We start from the raw sequence: 21,009 nt of genomic DNA on the forward strand, positions 1-21,009 counted from the left end.
CCCAGCGCTGCCAAAGTATTTCATTCACTAAAAAAATCAGACACTCCTCAGCCAAAAAAGTTTTCTTCCTCCCATATCAATTTACCACACATAGCGGTCAAGCCAGATTATTGGCCAATACTAGACTGAAGCACCAAATCCACCATCCTTAAAAATGGCCGAACGCCCGTCGACCGAGAACTACACCAGAAAAAGCACAGCTAAGCAATCCTCAACACGAGGCTCAATGCTGAATGCGTACCTTATCTTTTCGTCCCTTTGTGCCTTGACTGCACTCGTTATCTCCGCAATTTCATTGCATCGAGCCAATGAGGCACTGTCATTCAAATCGTCAATGTTCATCGCTGATCTCGAACGCACATTCAACAGCACTGCTTATGCCATCGCGGATCCCGGCTACGGCGCGTTTAGGCCGGACTGTTCTAATCTAACTGCCGAGACGGTGACCGGCCAGACATCAACCCCGGGAGAATGCGTTACCGTTACAGACAGTTATGATCTGTGGGTGACAAGGCTTGCTGAGAATTGCACTCCATATGTCTACGCAGATGCGAATTGTACTGGAACCAGCAGACCTATTGCGGATGGTAATTTTCCTCTCAAGGTACCGCAATGTGTTGTTGCGGCTGGCTCAGGGGACTTGAAAGGCGACGAGAACAGTACTTATAACAGTTTCCAGATAGTGTGTACTTGAGGGATTATTACTCTTTTTCTGTGCAAGACAGCCAATTTGTGCAAGTGGGCTGGGCCGTTGGAAGGGTTTAACAAGTTCAGGCTACGTTTATGTATATTCCTTCCTTGATAGAGAACTGAAAGTGCTCGAGAAACCATGCTCGCTTTTTTAAAAGAGATACATTACAAGAAGAACAAATTACATGTCATTATTTCGATATTGTTCCTTTTCTTCAATTTAAAAATTTGATTCGAAAACGCTAACTGAATACCTTTCAGCAGCCAAAGTTTTTGAATTGTTACTCATATGCCCTTTGAATCAAGCCGGGAAGCGGAAGTCGTAAGTCATGCACTTGGACGACATCACTTTCATCCGTCTCGAAGAGCTCAAATCGCGGCTCACCTAGTCGAAAGAGTACGGCCAGAACCAAGTATAACTCTGCGTAAGCCAGGCTGAAAGGGACGTAATTCACAACCATCGTTCATCCCTTCTAGAGCCAGTGTAAGATGATGACTGCGGTAAGATTGGGTAACTTCTAAAGCTGAACAAAAGAAGGGATTTGCGTCCAATGCTCTGCTTTGAAAGTATTTGATTTAATATTGAGTTTTATCCTTGATCGATCAATAAGACGTACGGAGACCATCAATGAATATATGCCTCAGTTTTTATTGTAACCATATTTCTGCATAAACTCTGCTTTCAAGCCACGAAAGTCCTTAGCCCAGATAGGATAGAAAATATCTTTGAACCAACCTTTGCGATTACTGCTCAGGCCGAGGTCCTTCAACAGGGTATCCATATATCCGATGAGCTCAAAAGTCATAGTATTTCCCGGAAGTCCGTTACTGAGATATCGACGCCGACACCACGTTGTGAATAATGCTACACTCTTTTCCTGCTCTTCTGTGGTCGGCAAATTCAGCTTGCCGTCCAAGTAGGCGGTCGCCCAGATTGATTGACATTCCACAATGAGAAAGTAATTCCCTACCCTGACCTGCCCGATGAAGACAATAGAGCGATCTTTACCTGCACTGCCGGATTCGCACAAAGGAACAAGGTGTCGATACAGCCGGTATGGGGTTTTTGCGGCTGGCTTAAGATAGACGGCAGGAGGGGTTGCAAGCTGTGGAAAGGTAGCGAAAACTTTGGTGTCAGCCTCGGTTTCGAGAGCCGTCCAGTGTTTCTTCTCATCTGACGTCTCCTCTTCTACTAAGTGCGGCAAGCCGAGTTGCCTGGACTGCTCTTCGGAGAAAAATTGGAGTGATGGCTTCCAGCCTGTGCCGCAAAGTAGAGCATCGGTAGGTATCTGCTCGCCGTCTTTCAGACGAAGTACATTTCCATACACGCAATCAATGTCACCGACATAGATACGAACATTTTCTGCAATGGTGTCATAGAAGTCCTGGTGATTAAGAAGTCCACCCGTACAGTTTTGCCAAAATATCCTGTTTGATTCAGAGACTTTTCAAACAAGGTAATACTCAAACGGAACTATCAGTACTTACGGTGAGTGTGGTGACAATTTGTCGAAGTCCTTCAGGCATTTTCGTTGAAAATTGGCCTCTGTGCGAGCTTTTGAGTCGATAGAGTTCCAGAAACCAGCCATTAGTCTCAGGCCGTAACTAGAGGTATGAAGAAGGCTTGTCCACCAATTGATCCCGTTCATAAAAGATGGCGTAAAGGTTGCGGCTAGTCGAGTCATTCCTATCTCGAATGCATTTTTGTATGGCCCTGCTCCCTTAGGAGACAGGAAGAATCCGGGMCCAGCCGTATCCGTAGCCTTCAATACCCAAGACACGGTTTTTCCGGCTTTGACGGATTCATAGACCATATCTGCCGATGACTTACCACCACCTAGAATGGTGATTTTTTTTACTCCCGGTGAGGTTAAACAATTGGACGAACCAAAACCGTCCTGGTGTAGGATTTGACCAAGGAAATCATCTCTTCCCGGTAACATAGGCATATTAGGAATTGACGTCAAACCGCTGGCAACAATCAACTTAGTGGTTTGGAATCTGTGCTGTCGTGAAGTATCTCGTTCCTTGGATACTACAGTCCATCCGCCGTCGATTTTTTGAACTGACTGTACCTCGTTTGAAAGTCTGACTCTATCGCGCAACGTCCTTCCTGAGTAGCTATGTGAGTCGACGTAGTCGTTGAGATATTTTGTTGTATGCTTGGCTTTGAAGAACTCGAGATAAATGTCCTCGTCTGGTGGTCGTGGCATCGGCTGATCCGAGAACTCGGCTGTTCCTACCGTCCATTGAGTCCAAAAAGTATCGTAGCCACGTCCTATGGTTCACAGAAAGTTAGTAAAACCACAAAAGCAGAAGACGAAGACGATGCTTTCACTCACGCGAATTCCAAGTTCCGCCGATGCAGTTGTCCCGGTCTATAATAATCAGTTGGGAATCATGATGGGTATCTAGCCAAGATTTGGCTGATGATATTCCCGAGATACCTGGATAGCATTTCAATCAGCAATAAATTTCAAAACTGGGAGATCAAACCCACCTGCTCCAATTACAAGAACGTCAACCTCACTCACATCACCCATTTTAGAGCCGATTATGAATGTCTGTTCAGAATGATCAATAGCTGTCCAGCAGCTATCAAGTTATAGAAGAAGATATAGTTCCTGAGTTGAATCGCATGGATCACTGGGGGAACACTAGGGGATGCTGGAGGAACAAAGAAAAAGCGATGGTGGGGAGGTGATTGGTTACAGCAACGCAACAGCCCTGGAGCAACAGCATGTGAGGCGCAGCTGCTACAATAGTCCGGCAGTACTGTTCCGTGTATTGTATGTTAGCCTAGGTTTTCAAAGAACAATGCATCAGCTGCTTTCATGCCCAAAGATACACACGTGCCTAACAGAATCGATTTGTTCTAAATCGGTTTAAACTTCATATATATATATATACAAATGATCTATCGAATGTAATTTCCGCCCTGTTTTACGTGTGGGTGGTTTTTTATAAACATTACTTTTTCGGAACAATCGCTTTTTCTTCTTATATTCTTGTTGTTATCTAACTAGAAAGTAAACTCTGACCACGAATTGTACTACAAATGTCAACCCTAAAACACAACACACTATACCCTAAACAGCAGAGACTGTAGCATCCATCTGTTCATTTTCTTTGACGTCCTTAGCTACTGCGTTGTCTGCCGATTGTGCCGCTTGTAATCTGGCCGCTGTTATTGACAATACACCATGTGAAAAACACCACTGGCAAGGGTTAGAATATGCTGATCCTCATGCATCGCACCCAACAATAATTTCCAATTTCGTTATCGAGTCCATTAGTTGGCTGTTGGTTGAGCTGTTCATGAGCCAGGTTCTACTAAATCTAGGCTGCAGGTAGCGTTCAAGACCCCTGTCCCAACATCAACCCATGAACAAAGAAGGGAGGGGCTCAATGTGGCACGTTTTTAAGCGAGAACTTGAAATTGCTTGCTGTACATTCTATTACCATCATTCAGCGGTGATTATTACTCAATTTAATGTGAAGCTGCTAAACTGTAAATGAATGACGAGCGATTGTATCTGAAATAGCCTGTGTGTGTCTAGGCAATGATATGATTCGCTTATACAGGAGAAGACTAGCACGATACTCTTTCCCATCCAGAGCGATATCAGTCGTTTTTTGTGTGGCTTTCAAGGATTTTGATTAGGTGCTTGGTTCATTGCTGGCTTCGTAGTATTCTGCTTCCCTCAGGCTGCTGCGCACTTCTCGATGTATATCGAATCCTTATACTCCCACCATCTGCAGAGGAAATTATAGTGTGTACATAGGCATGCACTTCAATATTCAGAACAAGGGATGTAGAAAATGCACCTCTGATTACGACTACGATCGATCGTACCTGGGTCAACCAGAAAAGAGCTTGTATGAATACTTTCCTGAAATCCGAGCCTTTATACTTCTCCACCTTGAGCTTCAAGACTCAGGCTGCTTATAAGGGATATATTCGAGTGTTGCTTTACCCACAACCTCAAACTTTCTCAATCGTAGCATTCCACCTTCTCGAGATCGCGTCGGTAAATCTACAAGACGGTATAGTACCAACTGACCCAAGACTTCTTACCGTATTTCGATATGTGTCAATGAGATTTCTATTGGAGATGGGACTCAATTTCGCCTCGTTCCAAACTCTCCGGTCAACCAACTAGAACAGTCTCTCGTCACAATGATGGGCAACTGGCCGACTGTCGAGCTTCGCCCAGCGTTCATTGCAAGCGGGACACTTTTATATCTGATGGATAGTCTTTATAACCTGATTGTCATGCGAGAGGTAGTCTATCTTAAAGTACCAAAACCTACACCTGCTCAGGATAATATTTCTAGCGGAAAAATTTACACGGCTTTCTTTCACGCTCCTGGACCGATCATAATGGGTTTGAAAGCATTGCGAAGGACGTGTTTAAGGAACCAGGTTTTGTGACCGGATGAATACCACGCAGAGAGAGAACCTTCGACAATCAGAGGATTTCCCGAGGGGCCGACTAAAACAAGAAGACAGGAATTTTCAGCATGAAGCAGTCTGGGGTATTCTGCTCCCGAAAGAGTATACCGGGATTCAATTTGCATTTATTTACAATCTAAGTATGGAACTAAATGTACACTTTCCGTCATGCTCAAGATCAAAAACTAGTTTGCATAACACTACTCGATAAGTATTTCATCAATACTAAAAGGATACTTGGTAAATTCTGAATATGGACTAATAAACAGAGGATGGTTCATTATGCAGTAAATTGTACCCATGGACCTGTTTTCGGCAGATTGGTGCCTGAGGCCACCCACGTAGCCCTAAGTCGCATGCGGAACGTAACTGTTTGCAGCAACGACCGAATTCAAAGTACGTAACCTTTGACTCGTTTCTAAGTTATGAAAGAAAATATTATGACTGTACCTTATCTATCGAGAGGAACAATGAGAGAAGAACAGTCTTCGTGTCTTGTTTTCGGAACTTCTTGTCAATTTGTATCAACATTCGCGCCTGAATAGCAAGGCAACAATTTCAAGCCCTAAAAGTAAGGGCTGAACAAAGAGAGAAAAGTCGCATTCCTCCTGTCGTCATGCCACGACTCTGACAGGCATGTGAATGTTACTTGATGGCTCTGTTTCTCTCAGATGAGAGTCTAGACTGTCAAGGAAAATATGTTGATCTCTGTCAATTCTTGTTTATGCTTAAATCTGCGCGGGGATCAGCAAGATTGCGATAAGCGCATGTAGATGAACATGGTGTAGAGATCTCTACTGATCGAATGCAGGCCAAATAAAGAGCTTATTGTACCTGAATCAGGCACTAATTAAGAACCCCACTTTTCCACACCCAAGGATAAAAGCTATAACGTTGCGGTGACATATGATCTTTCAGGACATCATCTCACTGTCGAAAACATCTTTACACATATCATAAACAAATAGTGCCACCGTCCTTGAGCAGTTGTGTAGAGTGGGTCTGACATGTGGGTTGAGTGCCATTTGCGGCAGAGTGTCAGTCGCAACACCTCGGTGACTTCCTCTATGATGATGACTCTGGCAGTTCGGTACGTAAGGTAGTAAAGTCGACAGGCTAGAATGTGTGATTCATGGCACCTCGACCGTGGTCTCCGCATTCCTCAGCTGGCTCTATCGGGATCTAGAAAGCTGCCTAGATACATTGCAGCGGCCACGAAACAGGCAGAAGCGACATTTCCATGCTTTGAAATGAGAAAGACTGCTATCGACTTGAAAAGTTTTTAAAAATAAAAATAAGTGAGAGTGTATGTAATTTTGACTCGTTGTCCAAAAAAAAAGGCAAAAATTTCCTAATCGCGAAGCTAGGTAGTGACTGCCTTCACGGCACGTTCTCCTTCTTCATTCTGCTTCTGTCACAAGATTCTTCCTTTTATTCTTCTCCCGGTGAGATTCAATCTTCTTCTACTCCACTCGGCTTCTCTCTCCAAGTCCGAATTCAGACAGACCGCCGCCAGCCAATCGATCCGCTCTTTCATTGAGTCGCCGTTAGCCAGAACCTGAATCTTATCCACTATTACTATACACATTTCTCCCCAGTTACACCGTTCTCTCCACAAAAGTCCAGATCCACACTGTATCTCCGTTGCAGGAATCGGGGTTACCTTGGTGGGCTGCCGCTACGAAAGGACCTTTCACCGTCATTACCAAAGTCCTCCTTCGCGTTCATGGGGCTTTGATATTCTGCATTCGGACAACGGCGAAGAAGTTCTGTTGAATACTTATATCGCCAAGTCATTCCTCAGATCTGAGACCATCGAACCTCGACCGCCCATCCTGTAGCGTCGGCTTCAATTGACTTGAAGCTATCTTTAACAACCTAGTATACAAACGCGAGTATAAACGACTTCTTCACTTCCAGTACTGTTGACTCGGTACACAGCATGATATTTTCAAAGCTTCAAAGCACTGCCCTGGCGGCATTTGTCTCACTTTCCGCTTTGGCTCAGGCAGCACCCGGAGCGTATGAGTTCCTTATATCCGTTTCCAATTTTTGAGCTAACTCGTTATTCAGTCGTGTAGTTTCGCGCGATCTTGCATTTGATTACAATTCCGAAAAAGTTCGAGGTGTCAACCTTGGTGGCTGGCTGGTTTTGGAACCCTGGATTACACCTTCGCTCTTTGAACAGGCAGGACCCGATGCCGTTGATGAATGGTGTTTGTCCGAAGCTCTCGGCAATAGTGCACAGGGCACTTTGTCGCAGCACTGGAATTCGTTCATCACTGCTGATGACTTTCACCAGATCAGTGCTGCTGGCATGAATCACGTCCGAATTCCTGTCGGTTACTGGGCTGTTGTTCCTCAAGGGGGTGAACCTTATGTCCAGGGCCAGCTTGATGTGTTAGATCAAGCTATCGGGTGGGCTCGTGATGCAGGCCTGAAGATTATTGTAGACTTGCATGGTGGTAAGCTATGTCTGATTCTTGTTCGACTTAGAATGTTAAGCTAATTGTGTAGCTCCCGGATCACAAAATGGCTTCGACAACAGTGGACGTCGCGGGTCGATCAACTGGGACAAAGTTCCCGACCATATCAGTATAACTCTGGATGCCATCAGTGCCCTTTCTGAACGCTATGCTACACAGTCCGACGTCGTTACATCTATCGAAGCGCTCAACGAGCCCATGACTGTTATGGGAGATGCCGGTGTCAACGTGTGGACCTTGCAGCAATACTATTATGACACTTGGGGTCGTCTACGAGAAGTCAACCAGGACACAGCCTTGACTATGCACGACGGATTTCAAGATATCAGTTTCTGGAATGGATTCATGGGTCCTAACTCGGGTGTCTGGAACGTGATGATGGACACTCATCATTACGAGGTCTTTGACAACGGTCTCCTCTCACTCGACATTTCCGGACACACCCAAGCCGCATGTGCATTCGGAAGTAAAGTCACCGCTACCGACAAATGGACCATCGTCGGTGAATGGACCGGAGCCATGACAGACTGTGCCAAATACCTCAACGGCCGCGGAGTCGGCGCTCGATGGGACGGAAGCTTTGGACAAGGAAGTAGCTACCACGGTAGCTGTGATGGATATTMCCAGGGCGAAGTGACATCCCTCTCTGACGACAGCCGCACCAATATCCGTCGCTTCATCGAAGCTCAATTGGATGCGTACGAGAAGCACACCGGCTGGGTGTACTGGACCTGGACTACCGAAGGCGCTCCAGAATGGGACATGAAGCGTCAATTAGCAGCCAACGTGTTCCCTAACCCAGTAACATCTCGCCAATTCCCCGGACAATGCTAGTGGAAAATTAGCAATTCATAGCCCTAGCTTTGATTTTCCTCACTGTCTSGGTTKTTTTGTMCCTGCCATACTTTAGCCGTATGGATAATTTGAATTTCGTTCTGGTGTTCCTTCCTTTCTGGCAAACTTTGGAGTCTCAACTTTGGTTTTTACTTTTCTTGACGCCGTTCTTTGCTTATTGTTGTTCTGAATAAATCCTTAGACTTGAATTCAGATCTCGGTGTGTAGACCATTGAGTGGTCTAGTTACATAGCTTGCTCTTTATATACGTATATTGAATTCATTCCCTTTACTTGAAGCTATATTGGCTATCCTAACGCCTATCCTTTACCCGAATGATGCATGTAATGTAAGTGGATATCTATGAAAAGAGACAGACACAACCCCATACACTTAATGAGGCTAAACTATTCCCAATGCCCCGAACGCATTCACCACCTCCCTATCAACATTCACGAGCCATTCTTCTTGGAACCGCTGCGCGCCACCACATGCATGCATCACGGCCTGTAGACGCTCTTGAACGAATTGACGGATATTGATGGAATGGACCGCGTCGGAGTTTTCCCATTCCCTGCGTCGCGCGGATTCGGGGGCTTCGTTTTTGGTAGTTTCGTCGTCGGCTGTCGGATTGTTGTTGGGGTCGGAGGTTTTGTTCCAGTAGATTAGGTAGTCCTTCCCGGCGTGAGGGTCGTTGATGTTTAGAGATGACGGGTCATCAGAACCTTCGGCCAGTTCGGTGACAATGTCGGTCCAGACGGTGAGATAGGATTGTAGATGGTTGAGAAGGTAGGACGGTGGTGGTGCTTGTGTGGCGTTGATCGCCAGGAGTTGCGTGAGAGCGAGTACGTGAAGTTTCTTTTGTGTTACGAGTGCAATGTTGTCATAGTGGAAGAACCATTCAGTTAAGAGCCAGGATAGTGTTTGCTCTTCAGGGGCAGAAGTTGCAGCTGATATGGCTGACATGAACACTCTGGGGTTTGCTAGCGCTAGCCTTGCTAGAACGCTAAAGTAGTCTGTCTCGAGGTTGGCGTAGATATCTGATGTCTTCTTGTATGGTCCTGTGGATTGACTAACTTCGTAGGCGGAGTGAAGGCCCTCTAGAATAGCATGCAAAAATGAACTGTCAAGCAGAGACTTGGCGATCACATTGTACGAATTCTCGCTGCCGCCGTCGATATGCTCAGTCGCGCGAATAAGCATCTCGGCAAGATGAGGAATCACTCCTAGGCGTTGACGCTTGACTGCCGCGAGAAGCGTCTCCAAAGAGGCCAGAAAGGGCACGCGCAGCTCGTCATGGAGAACCTCGCGAGGACAAAGGAGTATGTAGCTCTCCGCAATCTGAAGTGCTAACGGGGCGCTATCTGTAGCTGCTTCGAATATCGGGAGCAAGCGAGGGAACAGTGATATAATGTCTGCTGATGCCGGAGCTGGGGTCTGCGACAATATTGCTGCCCAAAGCTCGAGTGCTTCGTCTAATAGATATACAATAGTTTCCTACTAGATGTTAGCTGCTGAAAGTGGAAACTTCCATTTGAAACAAAAATTACGTACCGACCCAGGCTCTATCGAGTTCTGTATAAGCGGAAGCATGTCTTTGTGATAATTGACGGAATCACTCTTGAGCGCATTCATCAAAGACGAAAGAAGAGTCAGGATAGCCTGTTTCATGAGGTGTTCCTCGCCTGATTGCTCCCATAGAGGGGGTAAAAGTGACATTATTTGATCGGAAAATGGTAATATCTAGTTCAGAAGGTTAGCCCATGTCCATTATATAATATTTGATGAGCATTTACGTGGTCTTCCATCTTCACCACGGCAGTTCGTACTGTTTCCAGTAATGCCATCTTCGTTTCGGAAAGCTCAACCTCTTGAATTAAGGTGAGCAAATTTTGCAATATGGGTGTGGCGTAAGGGAGGAACTCTTGAGGGGAGAATTCAAAAGGATCGAGCACGTTTTTCAGCTGCCGACCTGCGGTGATGCGGACGGGAAGGTCATTCACGGGGTCTGCTTTGTTGAAGAGATGCTGGAAAATCTGATAGATATATGGTCTGTTCATTTTCTCAGGTTGGATTGGCATCCACTGCCCGATCACGATCGCAGCTCTTCTTCGCAAAACCTTGTATCCTTGTTCATTAATTTGAACTTCGGGAACCAAGGCCTTTTCTATAAAAGCATTGAAATCTAGTTGCTGCTCTAGACTGGCGGCTGCCAAGCCAATTGCGGAATATAGAGAGTCCTTCATCAATATATCCTGATTCTGGGGGTCTAATGGATTGTCAACTTTGATCAGATAAGTCGGGGGTTGTGGAACTTACTTGCAAAATTGTAAAAAACGTTGAGTAGCTGCGGGACCAAGAGCGATTTGAAATGGATAATGAGATCCAAAAACAACTTTTCCGAACAAGGTCGAACAGAAAACTCCCAGGCTTCAGACATTGTGTCCTCTTTCCGCTCCCACTCTTCAGGCTCTTCCTCCCATTCTTGGAAATCCGTCTGACGAAGTCGCAAGAACTTGGAAACAATGAGCTCCATGACCATAATGACAAAGTCTTGTGTGAATAGTTGAGACTTGATCAGCTCCACGGCGTTCTTCTTTTCCTCTTTATCTTGTGGCTGCTGGTACTTGAAGCTATGGGCTGGGTTGAATGCCATCTTGGCACATGCTCGAATGAGCAGTAGTGCCTTTAAGCCCAGAATTTCGATGACGTTTTTCTCATCTTCTTCGCCACCAGAATTCTGTCTATCTTGCGAGGCTTCGGCATCGTATACCTCTCCGAGTCGGGAAACAACTGTCCAGTACGACTTGACTAGCGACACGCAGTCCGGAAGGAGCGCAAACGCTGCCGGGTGGACCTTGGCCATTTCAACATGCAGCTTCGCAAACTGCAATAGATGTTTCTTAATCAATGTGTTTATTCGAGGCGCATTTGTGATGGTCTCTGAAAAGCCGAAGAACTTTGCAAACTGCGTATGACTCAATGTCCAGAACCCTTGAACATCTTTATCGCGATTAGGATGCTCGAAGCCGGCAACGACGAGTCGACGTATGACTTTGAGGGACATTAGAGTCTGTTCGAGTAGGTCTGGTAGCGAAACCTCATCGAAGCGGCTATGTTCCAGCAGCGCACTCCAAGTGTTGACTTTTTCGACATATATACCGCCCAATAATTGAAATATCTCTGGTGATACAGATTGTAGGCTGGCTCGGACTCGCTGCATGCGGGCCGTGGAAAGCTCCTTGATTATTTGTAGTAATATCACAAGGGTTCTTGGGAATTGTAACGGAGGTGCGCCGGGTTGTGCAGACGAACGAAGCGAGGAGATGAGGAAGGGAAGCGCATTGGGCCTGGAAAGAGCGACCAGTCAGTGGATGATCAAACTGCAGGGAATTCAAGACACACCATTCATCACTAGGAAACTCATAGCGCAGGATCTTGGCAATAACCAAGGCGTTATGGAGGGCCAACAGAGGCGCCGGTTCCACAATACCTGCCTCGAGAGCTTTGCTTTTTATCCGTTCCTTGTCTTCCTTTTTGATCGCACTGCATTGACTGTTAGCACCAGGTCGACAGTCGTGTACCTGGGTAGTAACATACTTTGAAGCTGTCTTTCGCCAATATCGGTCAATGCCATTCTTCAGCTGGATAATAGCTAGGTATCGAATCTCAATGGGTAGCGAATGGTCCAAGAAAACTTCCTAAACGCGTGTTCGCGTAAGCAAACATTCAAGTCGCAAGTCACGAACGGCAATAGTGACAAACCTGGAGTAGGGGATAGAATCCAACTTGCTTCTCCCAATGTTGCAGTTGTTGGGTACCGATTTGGACTTGTTGTTGGACTGAGCTTGCGGCCGCCGCGAGTGAGTTGAATAGATTCTGGGCAGTGAGAGGGTTGGCCTCGCCAGGAACCTCTACCACATCGTTCATGGTCGCTTGCAATGCAGCGCAATCAGACAGTAAATAAGTTGGTAGTTGTTGATCAAATCATTCGAGTTGATTGAGGTACCGTCTGGGAAATGAGTGTAGATCAAAGACAAGCCCGGATCTCGACGAAGAGATCGATTCAAATAATGGCTGATTAAAAGCAAGTCAAGATCAATTGAAGCTATCGTCCCTCCTTCTTCAACTTTGCTGGACAAAAACAATTGTTCCCCGCGCATGATCGGCGGGCGGTCAAAGGACGGATGAATGTTCTTCCTACAAGACACTATTCCCAGAACAGTGAGTTAGGGCTAGAGATTAGGGCATGATGAAATGAAGTCACTCAATGTTTACTTTGGCCTCGACACTAATCACTTCATGTTTCCATGAGAGCTTCATTATTTCAGGAATTTTCCTATCATTTGGAGTACTGAGAAGTGTAGATAAGATGCTGGAATACAAGACTCAAAGCATCTGAGGCGCTCTGGTCTAAACATCGGCTTTGGCGTCCCTCTGTTGTTTCGTTCTCGTATTACAGAATCTACACGCACTTTCCCCTGGAACCTCTTCCCAAAAAAGTTCCGATAATCGAGAAGTATTTAATTAACCATTACTCAGACATGAATCAGTCATCTATCAAGTATCTGCCTCAAAGAATATGTGGAGAATGACATCGCCATGATGTATACCAGAGTATCTCCCACGGATGATGCAACAACCAGTTATCCTGCACGCGAGCAACATATAAGACTTTCTCTGAATATTCCCAAAGCACCGAAAACAACTCTCAAACCCAAACTATTTTCAATCCCTTTTTCAAATTCGCATCTGACCTCAATCATAACACACAATGTCAGACCTAATAGACGTTGCCCACCAAGCCCAGCGGGACCTAAACTCCCACCAAGCCAAGCAAGGCGTCGGCCATCAGAGCATCTCAAGTACTTCTTAGCCCTCCCATTTGTTTTTCCTTATTGAAAATTTCATGCTCTAATATCATGATATTGTATAGCCGACGAATCCGGCGTCAACGAAAACGTCACACGCGACTTCCCCGGCGCTGAGGTACGGTACGGCGAGATGGCGAATCATGGTGGCAGCGGGAACAAAAAAATTCCGCCACAGGAGGGCGGTGATTATGATGCGCGGGGACGGTAAGACTCTCTTTTTGTTGATGAACAGGGGTGATGGGTTGGCTGATTTTTGTTCTATAGGATGACTAAAGCAAAAGATTTCGAAGGCCCGGGCGGTCCAGAGGATAAGATGAAGATTGTCGAGGAAAGACGGCCTGGCGACGATGGAGTGCCGGTGCGGAGGACCAACTACTAAGTGAAAGTTTCTTTTAAGACTAGGAATCCGTTCCCATGCGGTTATGTACTACATTACACGTATAAGGAATGAACATCATCAATCGAGTAGTTTTTATTTCATCTTACAAGATAATTGTGAGTTGATTGAACGTCATTATTAAACATTGTCGTGGGCTTCGTACAGCCGTATAATAGCAAAATCTGGCAAAATGCTTGTTACTGATTATTCTCATAATCTAATTTACAAGGCAAAAGCTAAGACAGCACCGGCGGCAAGAGCCAAGACACCGGAAGCACCGTTGACGGAGGCAGCTCCGGTAGAGGTGCTGCTAGAAGAAGAGCTGGTGCTGGTACCGGTGGTGGTGCCGGTAGAGTTTGAGGACTTGCTGGAGGTCACGTCAGTGTTGTTGACACCAGAGACCCAGGTGGTACCGTTGCGGGAGAAAGGAATGTTAATATCCTTCTTCGAAGCGGTGTCAAAGGGGAAGGGGCTGGTGTAGTTGTAGGTGGCAGCAAGAGAACCCCAGGTAGACTTGACAGAGGCAAGGATACCGTGACCAGCAGAGCAAGTCTCGTTACCGGTGGCAGGGACGGGCCAGACGGAGGAGTAGTTGGAGTAGGTGTTGGTGGAGAGAGGACCAATGAAGGAGGAGTTGATGTACAAGTTGGTGGTGTCGACCTGGTAGTTGGTGTATCCAGTCTTGTTGGATACAATCTGGAAGATATTGGCACCGCAGTCCCAGCGACCAAGGGAAGGAAGACCCCAGTTAGCCTGAACGGTGGCCAAGGTGGAGTAGTGAGTGTAGAAAGTGTCATCAACGGTGCCAACCAAGTTGCTGGGAATAGCACCACCGATGAGGACAGAGAAGACCTTGTTTTTGATGGGGTAGTCACCGGTCTCGTCAAAGGTCAGCAAGATAAGAGACTCGTTCCAGAAGTCAGTAGAGTTCTCGAGCTTCTCAACGAAACCACGCTCCCAGATGGAGGCGAAGGTGATGTTGGTGTCGTGAGCATCGTTGGTCATGTTGGGGGTGATGAAAGCCCACTGGGGGAGAGTGTTGTTCTCAATGTCAGACCACAAGCTGGAGAAGTTCTTGATCTGGGAAGCACGGGAAGCATTTCCGGCAACGTTGTCAAAGAGGATAAGAGGATTGTGCTTGCGGACGTAGTCGTTGGCATAGGTCTCCTGGTTGGAGTAGTTGAAGCCCTGGAAACCAGCGTAGGGGAGACCCTCCTGGTATTCACCCCAAGAGATTCCCTTGGTTTCCAACACATCAACGATGGTGGAGACGTTCTCGGGAATCTGATTGAAGTTGTCGTTGTCCATAGCGAACTGGTCACCAGCAGCAGTGGAAGCATAGTTGGGCTCCGAAGGGTGAGCGACCGCCCAGAAGTTGGTCAAGGTGATACCCTTGGAAGCCAGGTACTGCTGGTTGCTGTCATCGGAAGCATTGCCGTAGTCCTATGTCAATTAGCTTCGTTGTTACTTCATTCAAGCCGTAAGATGGAAACTTACAATGTTCTCCAACCAGATCTGGTAAAAATTCTTGAAAGCAAGACCCTGGACGTTGGAGACGGGGGAAGAAGGGACGGCGGTGGCAGCAGCAGCGTCGATGGCAGAGGGAGCAGGCTCAGAAACGGTGGCGAGTTGGGCCGAGGCGGCACCAGCGGCAGCGAGCAACAGAATAGCAGACTGCATTTTCACTCAATTGACTCTGGGATGAATTGAAGAAATGAGAAACTGCGTCTTGAGAAGGATGTTGTTGTCGAGAGGGAAAAAAAGAAGAAGCGGGAAAGATCAGCAAGGTGACTCGAGGATCCTTTTATTCCCCAACGTCGCATGCATAGTACAGCTACCAGCTTGCCGTGCACGTGGGATGCATAAATTAGGCCATTTCCAGCTTGATTAGATCTTTTTTTTTGCGTTCTGGAAAACTGGGATCCGTCCCAGCGAATAGCGGGCAGTTCACTATACTACGTCGTAGTATTCCTTTCATACAATTAGCGACGCAGGCTAACCTAGGGATGGTGAGGAGAGCGGAACGTTGGAGTCGCGACAGGGACAGCTTCTTGGATGGCCTGCATGACTAGCCGTAGACTAGCCCGTGCTAGGGAATCAGAGCAGGCCTGGCGATCACGCCGTGTGGCGGCGGCATGTGACTCGTCAGTTCTTTCGGCCTGATTAGGCATAGTCTGGAAGTTGTAGTAATTGTTTCATTCGGATTGGCGGGGGKGAGGAACAAGGCCCCCACTCCTTCCGATGGCCTCAATATCCCTTCATGGAGCTATCCTGGAAGGCTAACTCGAACGCGTAATGCGCACTCACCTTCGCTGACTTGTCTATTTCATAGTACATAGTACAAGTTCAAGTAGTGTGTTACTGCTCGTGTTGGTGGGCGAATGGGACGTGGGCAACGTCACAATGGCCTACACGTGCTCTCGCTGTCTCTCATGAAGGGGTTCGTTGCGAGTCTGCCTTCCCCAGTCACATCGCTTATTATTCTTTGTGCAATCGCTGTTCGCAATTGACTCGCGTACAGATTGCCCATTCTCGGAATCAACGGCTGGCAGCAGCACGATAGACTGCGTTATATCCCCGTCTTGGCATCGAGTCTTGCTGCGATCCAAGAACCTTTCTTGCCCTTATCTCAGGCACCATTGGACGCAGCTCGTGGCTCAGACGTGCCGCTGTCCGTGATTCTGCCATATAGCCGCCCACGTGGGGATTCTTTTCTTGTCAATCTTATCACGGAACTTTGCCCGAACAAAAACCCGCATGGCCGGCAGAGCGTGGATACTGGCTAGTACTACGTACAGTGCGGATGGGCCCTGCAGTCGATGGATGCGATTCGATAGTCACTCCATGCACATTTTGGTTACGAGGACAGCCGCATCGGCGCATAGACCGGAGTCTCATTTTCGTCCGATGAGTTACTAAGGTTAGGTCTATACGTTAGAAGGCTGAGAGGACCGTGAGCAGCTTTTGAACTCTGATTCAACATCATCCGACTGAGGCGGAAGGGGCCGACTCGGCATGATTTCATGCAACGGCACGGAGCCAAGTAGATGAAAGAATCTCTTTTGATGAGAGACAAGTGCATATTGCCTCGGTGATCATTTTACTTCCTGACGCTTCTCGTACTCCAATAAAATCAGGCATCTTCGAAGATATAAGCCAATCTTTGTTTCCGAGTAGTTCTGGTCAACTATTGCAAGTCACTAACAATGACTACGAGTAACTATCGAAGGTTTGAATATTGGGCATGTTTGCATACTTTGCACGTCTCCTCAGCACAGCCAATAGGATAAATCAGATCACGTGCAGCATCAATGAACCTCGGCCCGCGCGTGGCTCCTGGGTCCTGCCGTGAGTGACATGTCAAAGAATGGAAGCCGACCTTCGTCATCACACTCGTCAATTACCACGACATCTGCCAGGACTCCTGGACTACTTACAACATAAATTCGCTATGATACAGCGATGACTTCCGCCAACTTTGCTGCCGCTCAGAGAAGGGTACTAGAGCGTCGCCAGCGTCTAGAGTTGGAAGCCCAGACCCGCCATGCGGAACAGCAACGTGCATCGCGTATCAATTCCGCGGCACTCGAGAAATTACCAGGTCCTTTGAATAGGCTAGCACAGTCTGGCTTTCTGATATGGGATAAGGTGAAAGGTCGGGATGGAACAAAGCCTATATTTAGGGTTGGTCAGGTCGATGCAGAATTATTAGACGAAGAGTTACTCGGCTTGCTTAAAGGGCAAGTCGGGGAAGCTCTAAAATATTTTGGGGTATGTACAGTCATTCTCAGTTTACTCTTAGACATTTCTCACCTGTTCTCGAATTGCAGGCTCATGCCCGCGACGAATGGTCGAGCGAGATTCAACTAGCACTGCGAGCTATACTCTTCAAACTTTCCATCTGGGACCACGATGCTTCATACGGCGCATCACTACAAGGTCTACAATACGTCGATAGCCGATCTAAATCCGTCGTCTCGACACCACCTACAACATGGCAGAAATCGTTATATGGTCTCTTCACCGTGGGAGGACGTTATGCCTGGGAAAAGTGGGAAAGTTGGTTGATAGAACGTGAAAATGGCTATGATGAGGTAGGCGCAGCAATTTTGCTTTTTGATTTTTCATTGCTGACTTTGCATAACAGCCGTCGACCGATATTCGACTTCTGTCTAGAATAACAAACCTCGTATCAACGACCCATTCAATCGCAGCCTTTGTTTCTTTCCTAGTCTTCCTCGTGAACGGTCGATACCGTACTCTGATTGATCGAATAATCCGCATTCGACTTGCGCCTCCATCGAATCAGGTCAGTCGGGAAGTATCCTTCGAATATCTCAATCGGCAATTAGTTTGGCACGCATTTACAGAATTTCTACTGTTTCTTCTTCCGCTTGTTGGAATAGGTCGCTGGCGACGCTGGATTGCTCGAGCGTGGAAGAAGACGATGGATACACTCAAAGCGTCAGATGACGGTAATTGCGCAACGAAAGAGAAGCAGGGCCAATTTGCTTTTCTTCCAGAGCGAACATGCGCGATTTGTTATCAGGACCAGAATCCGACATCGACTTCCGAGGCTGATATTCTTGGATCCGCATCGGGCGGTATCATTGGCTCAGCGCAAACCGATATCACGAACCCATACGAAACGATACCCTGCGGATGTATATATTGCTTCGTCTGCATTACAGAAAAACTCGAAGCCGAAGAGGGCGAAGGCTGGTCCTGTCTGCGCTGTGGTGAGATTGTAAAACAATGCAAGCCTTGGAACGGCGATGTTCTTGAGGAGGTACCCCGGTCAAGCTCGAGCGGCAAGGTTGTTGGGTTTGCAGTCGCAGAGGACGAAGAGGAACCTGCCATACATGGGCATGAAGACGAGACAACAGCCGATGCAGATGAACATGATGATAATCAATTGAGCGACATTGTCGCTAATGATACACTTGAAAGTTCAAAGACGTGGTCTACAATAGACAGGGAAACGTCAGCAGACGAGTTTGAGTCGGCGACGTAAGTCGTCAGCCTATTGATACCTTATTTTTATGTAGTATATAATACGGACAATCGTAAAAGAAATTAAAACTAGCTTAACAGGGACGCATTTCACACTGGCGGAACTTCCAGCCGTGAGTATATTAATATATTAAACTTCTTCCATGTGATTCTCCTACATGCATGTGCGGCCGCATCCGTTCCATTTCTACGACCGTCATCTAATTGCAACTGCCGTCCACCTAGGTAGCATCTACATATGCGCAAACATGGACCAATTAGCAGAGTCCATCTCCAGAGCCGCTCAAGTATGTGTCTCCTGCAAAAGACAAAAGCGGAGATGCGATAAGCGTCTCCCTCGATGCTCCCATTGCGACCGGTGAGGATGTAAGAGGCAGCTCCTTCCAAAAGCCAGCCGCGCTAATTGGTGGCCATCCTCTGTCACACTTCTAGACTGAAACGAGTATGTATCTATGGTTCCGACAAAGAAGCCAATCCCGATCATAGCGGGCTGAATCGAGAGCGAGTCACGGTATGTGAACGCTGTTGGTCGCAAAAGCGCAGATGTGACAAGGGGTGGCCCGGCTGTTCGCGATGCACAAAGTTAGTCGGGACCGGTTTTCTTATGAAATCAAAAGCAGAGATAGAAATCTGACAAAATTATCAGGCTTCGTGCTCCCTGCATATATGCCTATACCTGGACGCAAGAGGACAGAACCACTTCTGCCCACATTCAGAATCTACATACTCCCAGAGACATTCTGAATGATAAGGCCCTAGTATTCGGTACTCTGGACCCCTTTTCCTCCATGGCAATCAATTTCAGTCAGCGAGATAACACACATTTCCACCATTGTACGGTTACCAGCCCCTGAGCCCTCTTAATGGATAAGGGACTAATTTCACATATTTGATGACTTCAGTCCTACTCCACACTGCAAAATGTTGCTGGCCATTTCGCGCCGAGATATTAGGTGAATGGTGTGCGCAGGAAGCAGTGACACAGCCATCCATATTTTACGGTTTAATATCCATGTCTGCTTCGCACCGGTTTCATTTGCGTCTCAATAATACCACCACGACCAGCTCCGATGAACGTCGGCTCCTGCTCGATTCTGCCGAGTCCCGCCTGAGCATGATCCGCACTACGCAAGAGATATTGGATAACGTGAAGCCATCGAATTTCCAATCCGTGGCTATAATGATAGCTCTGCTTGTTTGTGTTGAGGTATGATGCGTCCGTCTAACCGCCTATGATTCAAGAAGGTTTGCACGGACAGGTCTTTAATGAGGTATTTTCCATGACAGGCTTCGAACGGAAATGTTCCGGAAATGGAGATGCATATGGCTGGCCTCAAAGAATTGGTTCAGCTATTCGGTGGTATGGACACTTTGGATCTCTCCACAATAGCCTTTCTAACAGGGTAAGAACCGGCCTCGTCACGTCTCTCATTTTAGCAAGTGCCTGTATGATTTCGTACTCACCCTATTCACTACAGTACGGATATTCTGAGGTCAATTGTCAAGTGTGAGCCGGCTACTTTGCCACTTTCGCCGAAGTATCTGCGTTTCATACGGAAATATGCAACACCCTCCCTCCGACCTCATAGTCCTTCGGAAGATCTGAATTTACCGGGGAGCAGCATGTTATGCTCTCTGGGATCCAGATTCACTGACTCAGCATGGTCCAACGAGATCGACCAGCCATTAAGGGTCATGATCCAAAACTTCTGCAATTTCATACTGCACTACGAGGTAGACGAGCAACGACGAGAGCACGAGAAGATCGTTCGATTTGAGGATAACAATCCTTGGAATCTATCCCAACTCTATCTACTGTCATTATCTTACGTGGATAAAATCGATATTAAAGAACCTCTGCGCCAATCAATACTGGCCTACTCTATGACTCGGTACTGCAAATTTGGAGCTTTCCCATGCATGGATATCATTGCCTGCAATCTTAAGCACAGCCTTGTTCCAAGAGTTGATGTGTTCCTATCTACTGCGCCCGATCTGTTTTTCTGGATACTTTATGTTGGCGCTCTGACGGCTAACAAAACTTCTGGATACTATTGGTGGTATTGTACTGGTCTTGCAAGACTCTCATCAACGCTGGATTTGAGTGCTTGGAATGATGTGAAATTGTTCCTCGAGCAGTTCCTCTACATTCATCAGAACCCGGATAAGTCGGCTGAAAGGATATGGCAGGATGCACTCTCGCTAAAGCCTGTGTTCTGCTCTTAGAATTCACTTCTGGCACACACACACACACACACACACACACACACACACACA

The 21,009-nt window shown here is 46.9% G+C and overlaps 7 protein-coding genes across 7 annotated transcripts; 4 read left to right on the top strand and 3 right to left on the bottom strand.

The window, feature by feature from the left end:
- Nucleotides 1-154: 154 nt before the first annotated feature.
- BHQ10_007292 (uncharacterized protein) lies at nucleotides 155-694 on the top strand (the record flags this gene model as incomplete). Its single annotated transcript, XM_040879972.1, has 1 exon — nucleotides 155-694. One exon carries the CDS (start codon nucleotides 155-157, stop codon nucleotides 692-694), a length of 540 nt encoding a protein of 179 aa, XP_040735796.1.
- A 637-nt stretch (nucleotides 695-1,331) lies between these two features.
- On the bottom strand, nucleotides 1,332-3,233 carry BHQ10_007293 (uncharacterized protein; the record flags this gene model as incomplete). Its single annotated transcript, XM_040879973.1, has 5 exons — nucleotides 1,332-2,118; nucleotides 2,179-2,527; nucleotides 2,579-2,968; nucleotides 3,033-3,137; nucleotides 3,191-3,233. 5 exons carry the CDS (start codon nucleotides 3,231-3,233, stop codon nucleotides 1,332-1,334), a joined length of 1,674 nt encoding a protein of 557 aa, XP_040735797.1.
- Nucleotides 3,234-7,088: 3,855 nt separating this feature from the next.
- BHQ10_007294 (uncharacterized protein) lies at nucleotides 7,089-8,466 on the top strand (the record flags this gene model as incomplete). The annotated part of the gene is made up of 3 exons (XM_040879974.1): nucleotides 7,089-7,168; nucleotides 7,220-7,611; nucleotides 7,664-8,466. 3 exons carry the CDS (start codon nucleotides 7,089-7,091, stop codon nucleotides 8,464-8,466), a joined length of 1,275 nt encoding a protein of 424 aa, XP_040735798.1.
- A 402-nt stretch (nucleotides 8,467-8,868) lies between these two features.
- Nucleotides 8,869-12,396, bottom strand: BHQ10_007295 (uncharacterized protein; the record flags this gene model as incomplete). Its single annotated transcript, XM_040879975.1, has 7 exons — nucleotides 8,869-9,963; nucleotides 10,021-10,209; nucleotides 10,263-10,735; nucleotides 10,786-11,816; nucleotides 11,872-12,012; nucleotides 12,067-12,167; nucleotides 12,232-12,396. The coding sequence occupies 7 exons, from the start codon at nucleotides 12,394-12,396 to the stop codon at nucleotides 8,869-8,871; spliced, it is 3,195 nt and encodes a 1,064-aa protein (XP_040735799.1).
- An 844-nt stretch (nucleotides 12,397-13,240) lies between these two features.
- BHQ10_007296 (uncharacterized protein) lies at nucleotides 13,241-13,719 on the top strand (the record flags this gene model as incomplete). The annotated part of the gene is made up of 3 exons (XM_040879976.1): nucleotides 13,241-13,331; nucleotides 13,403-13,544; nucleotides 13,605-13,719. 3 exons carry the CDS (start codon nucleotides 13,241-13,243, stop codon nucleotides 13,717-13,719), a joined length of 348 nt encoding a protein of 115 aa, XP_040735800.1.
- Nucleotides 13,720-13,941: 222 nt separating this feature from the next.
- BHQ10_007297 (uncharacterized protein) lies at nucleotides 13,942-15,399 on the bottom strand (the record flags this gene model as incomplete). Its single annotated transcript, XM_040879977.1, has 2 exons — nucleotides 13,942-15,162; nucleotides 15,217-15,399. The coding sequence occupies 2 exons, from the start codon at nucleotides 15,397-15,399 to the stop codon at nucleotides 13,942-13,944; spliced, it is 1,404 nt and encodes a 467-aa protein (XP_040735801.1).
- Nucleotides 15,400-17,181: 1,782 nt separating this feature from the next.
- Nucleotides 17,182-18,733, top strand: BHQ10_007298 (uncharacterized protein; the record flags this gene model as incomplete). Its single annotated transcript, XM_040879978.1, has 3 exons — nucleotides 17,182-17,490; nucleotides 17,550-17,813; nucleotides 17,867-18,733. The coding sequence occupies 3 exons, from the start codon at nucleotides 17,182-17,184 to the stop codon at nucleotides 18,731-18,733; spliced, it is 1,440 nt and encodes a 479-aa protein (XP_040735802.1).
- Nucleotides 18,734-21,009: the final 2,276 nt, after the last annotated feature.

The sequence above is a fragment of the Talaromyces amestolkiae genome, assembly GCF_001896365.1.
Source record: "Talaromyces amestolkiae strain CIB chromosome Unknown scaffold15.1, whole genome shotgun sequence".
Taxonomy (NCBI): Eukaryota; Fungi; Ascomycota; class Eurotiomycetes; order Eurotiales; family Trichocomaceae; genus Talaromyces; species Talaromyces amestolkiae.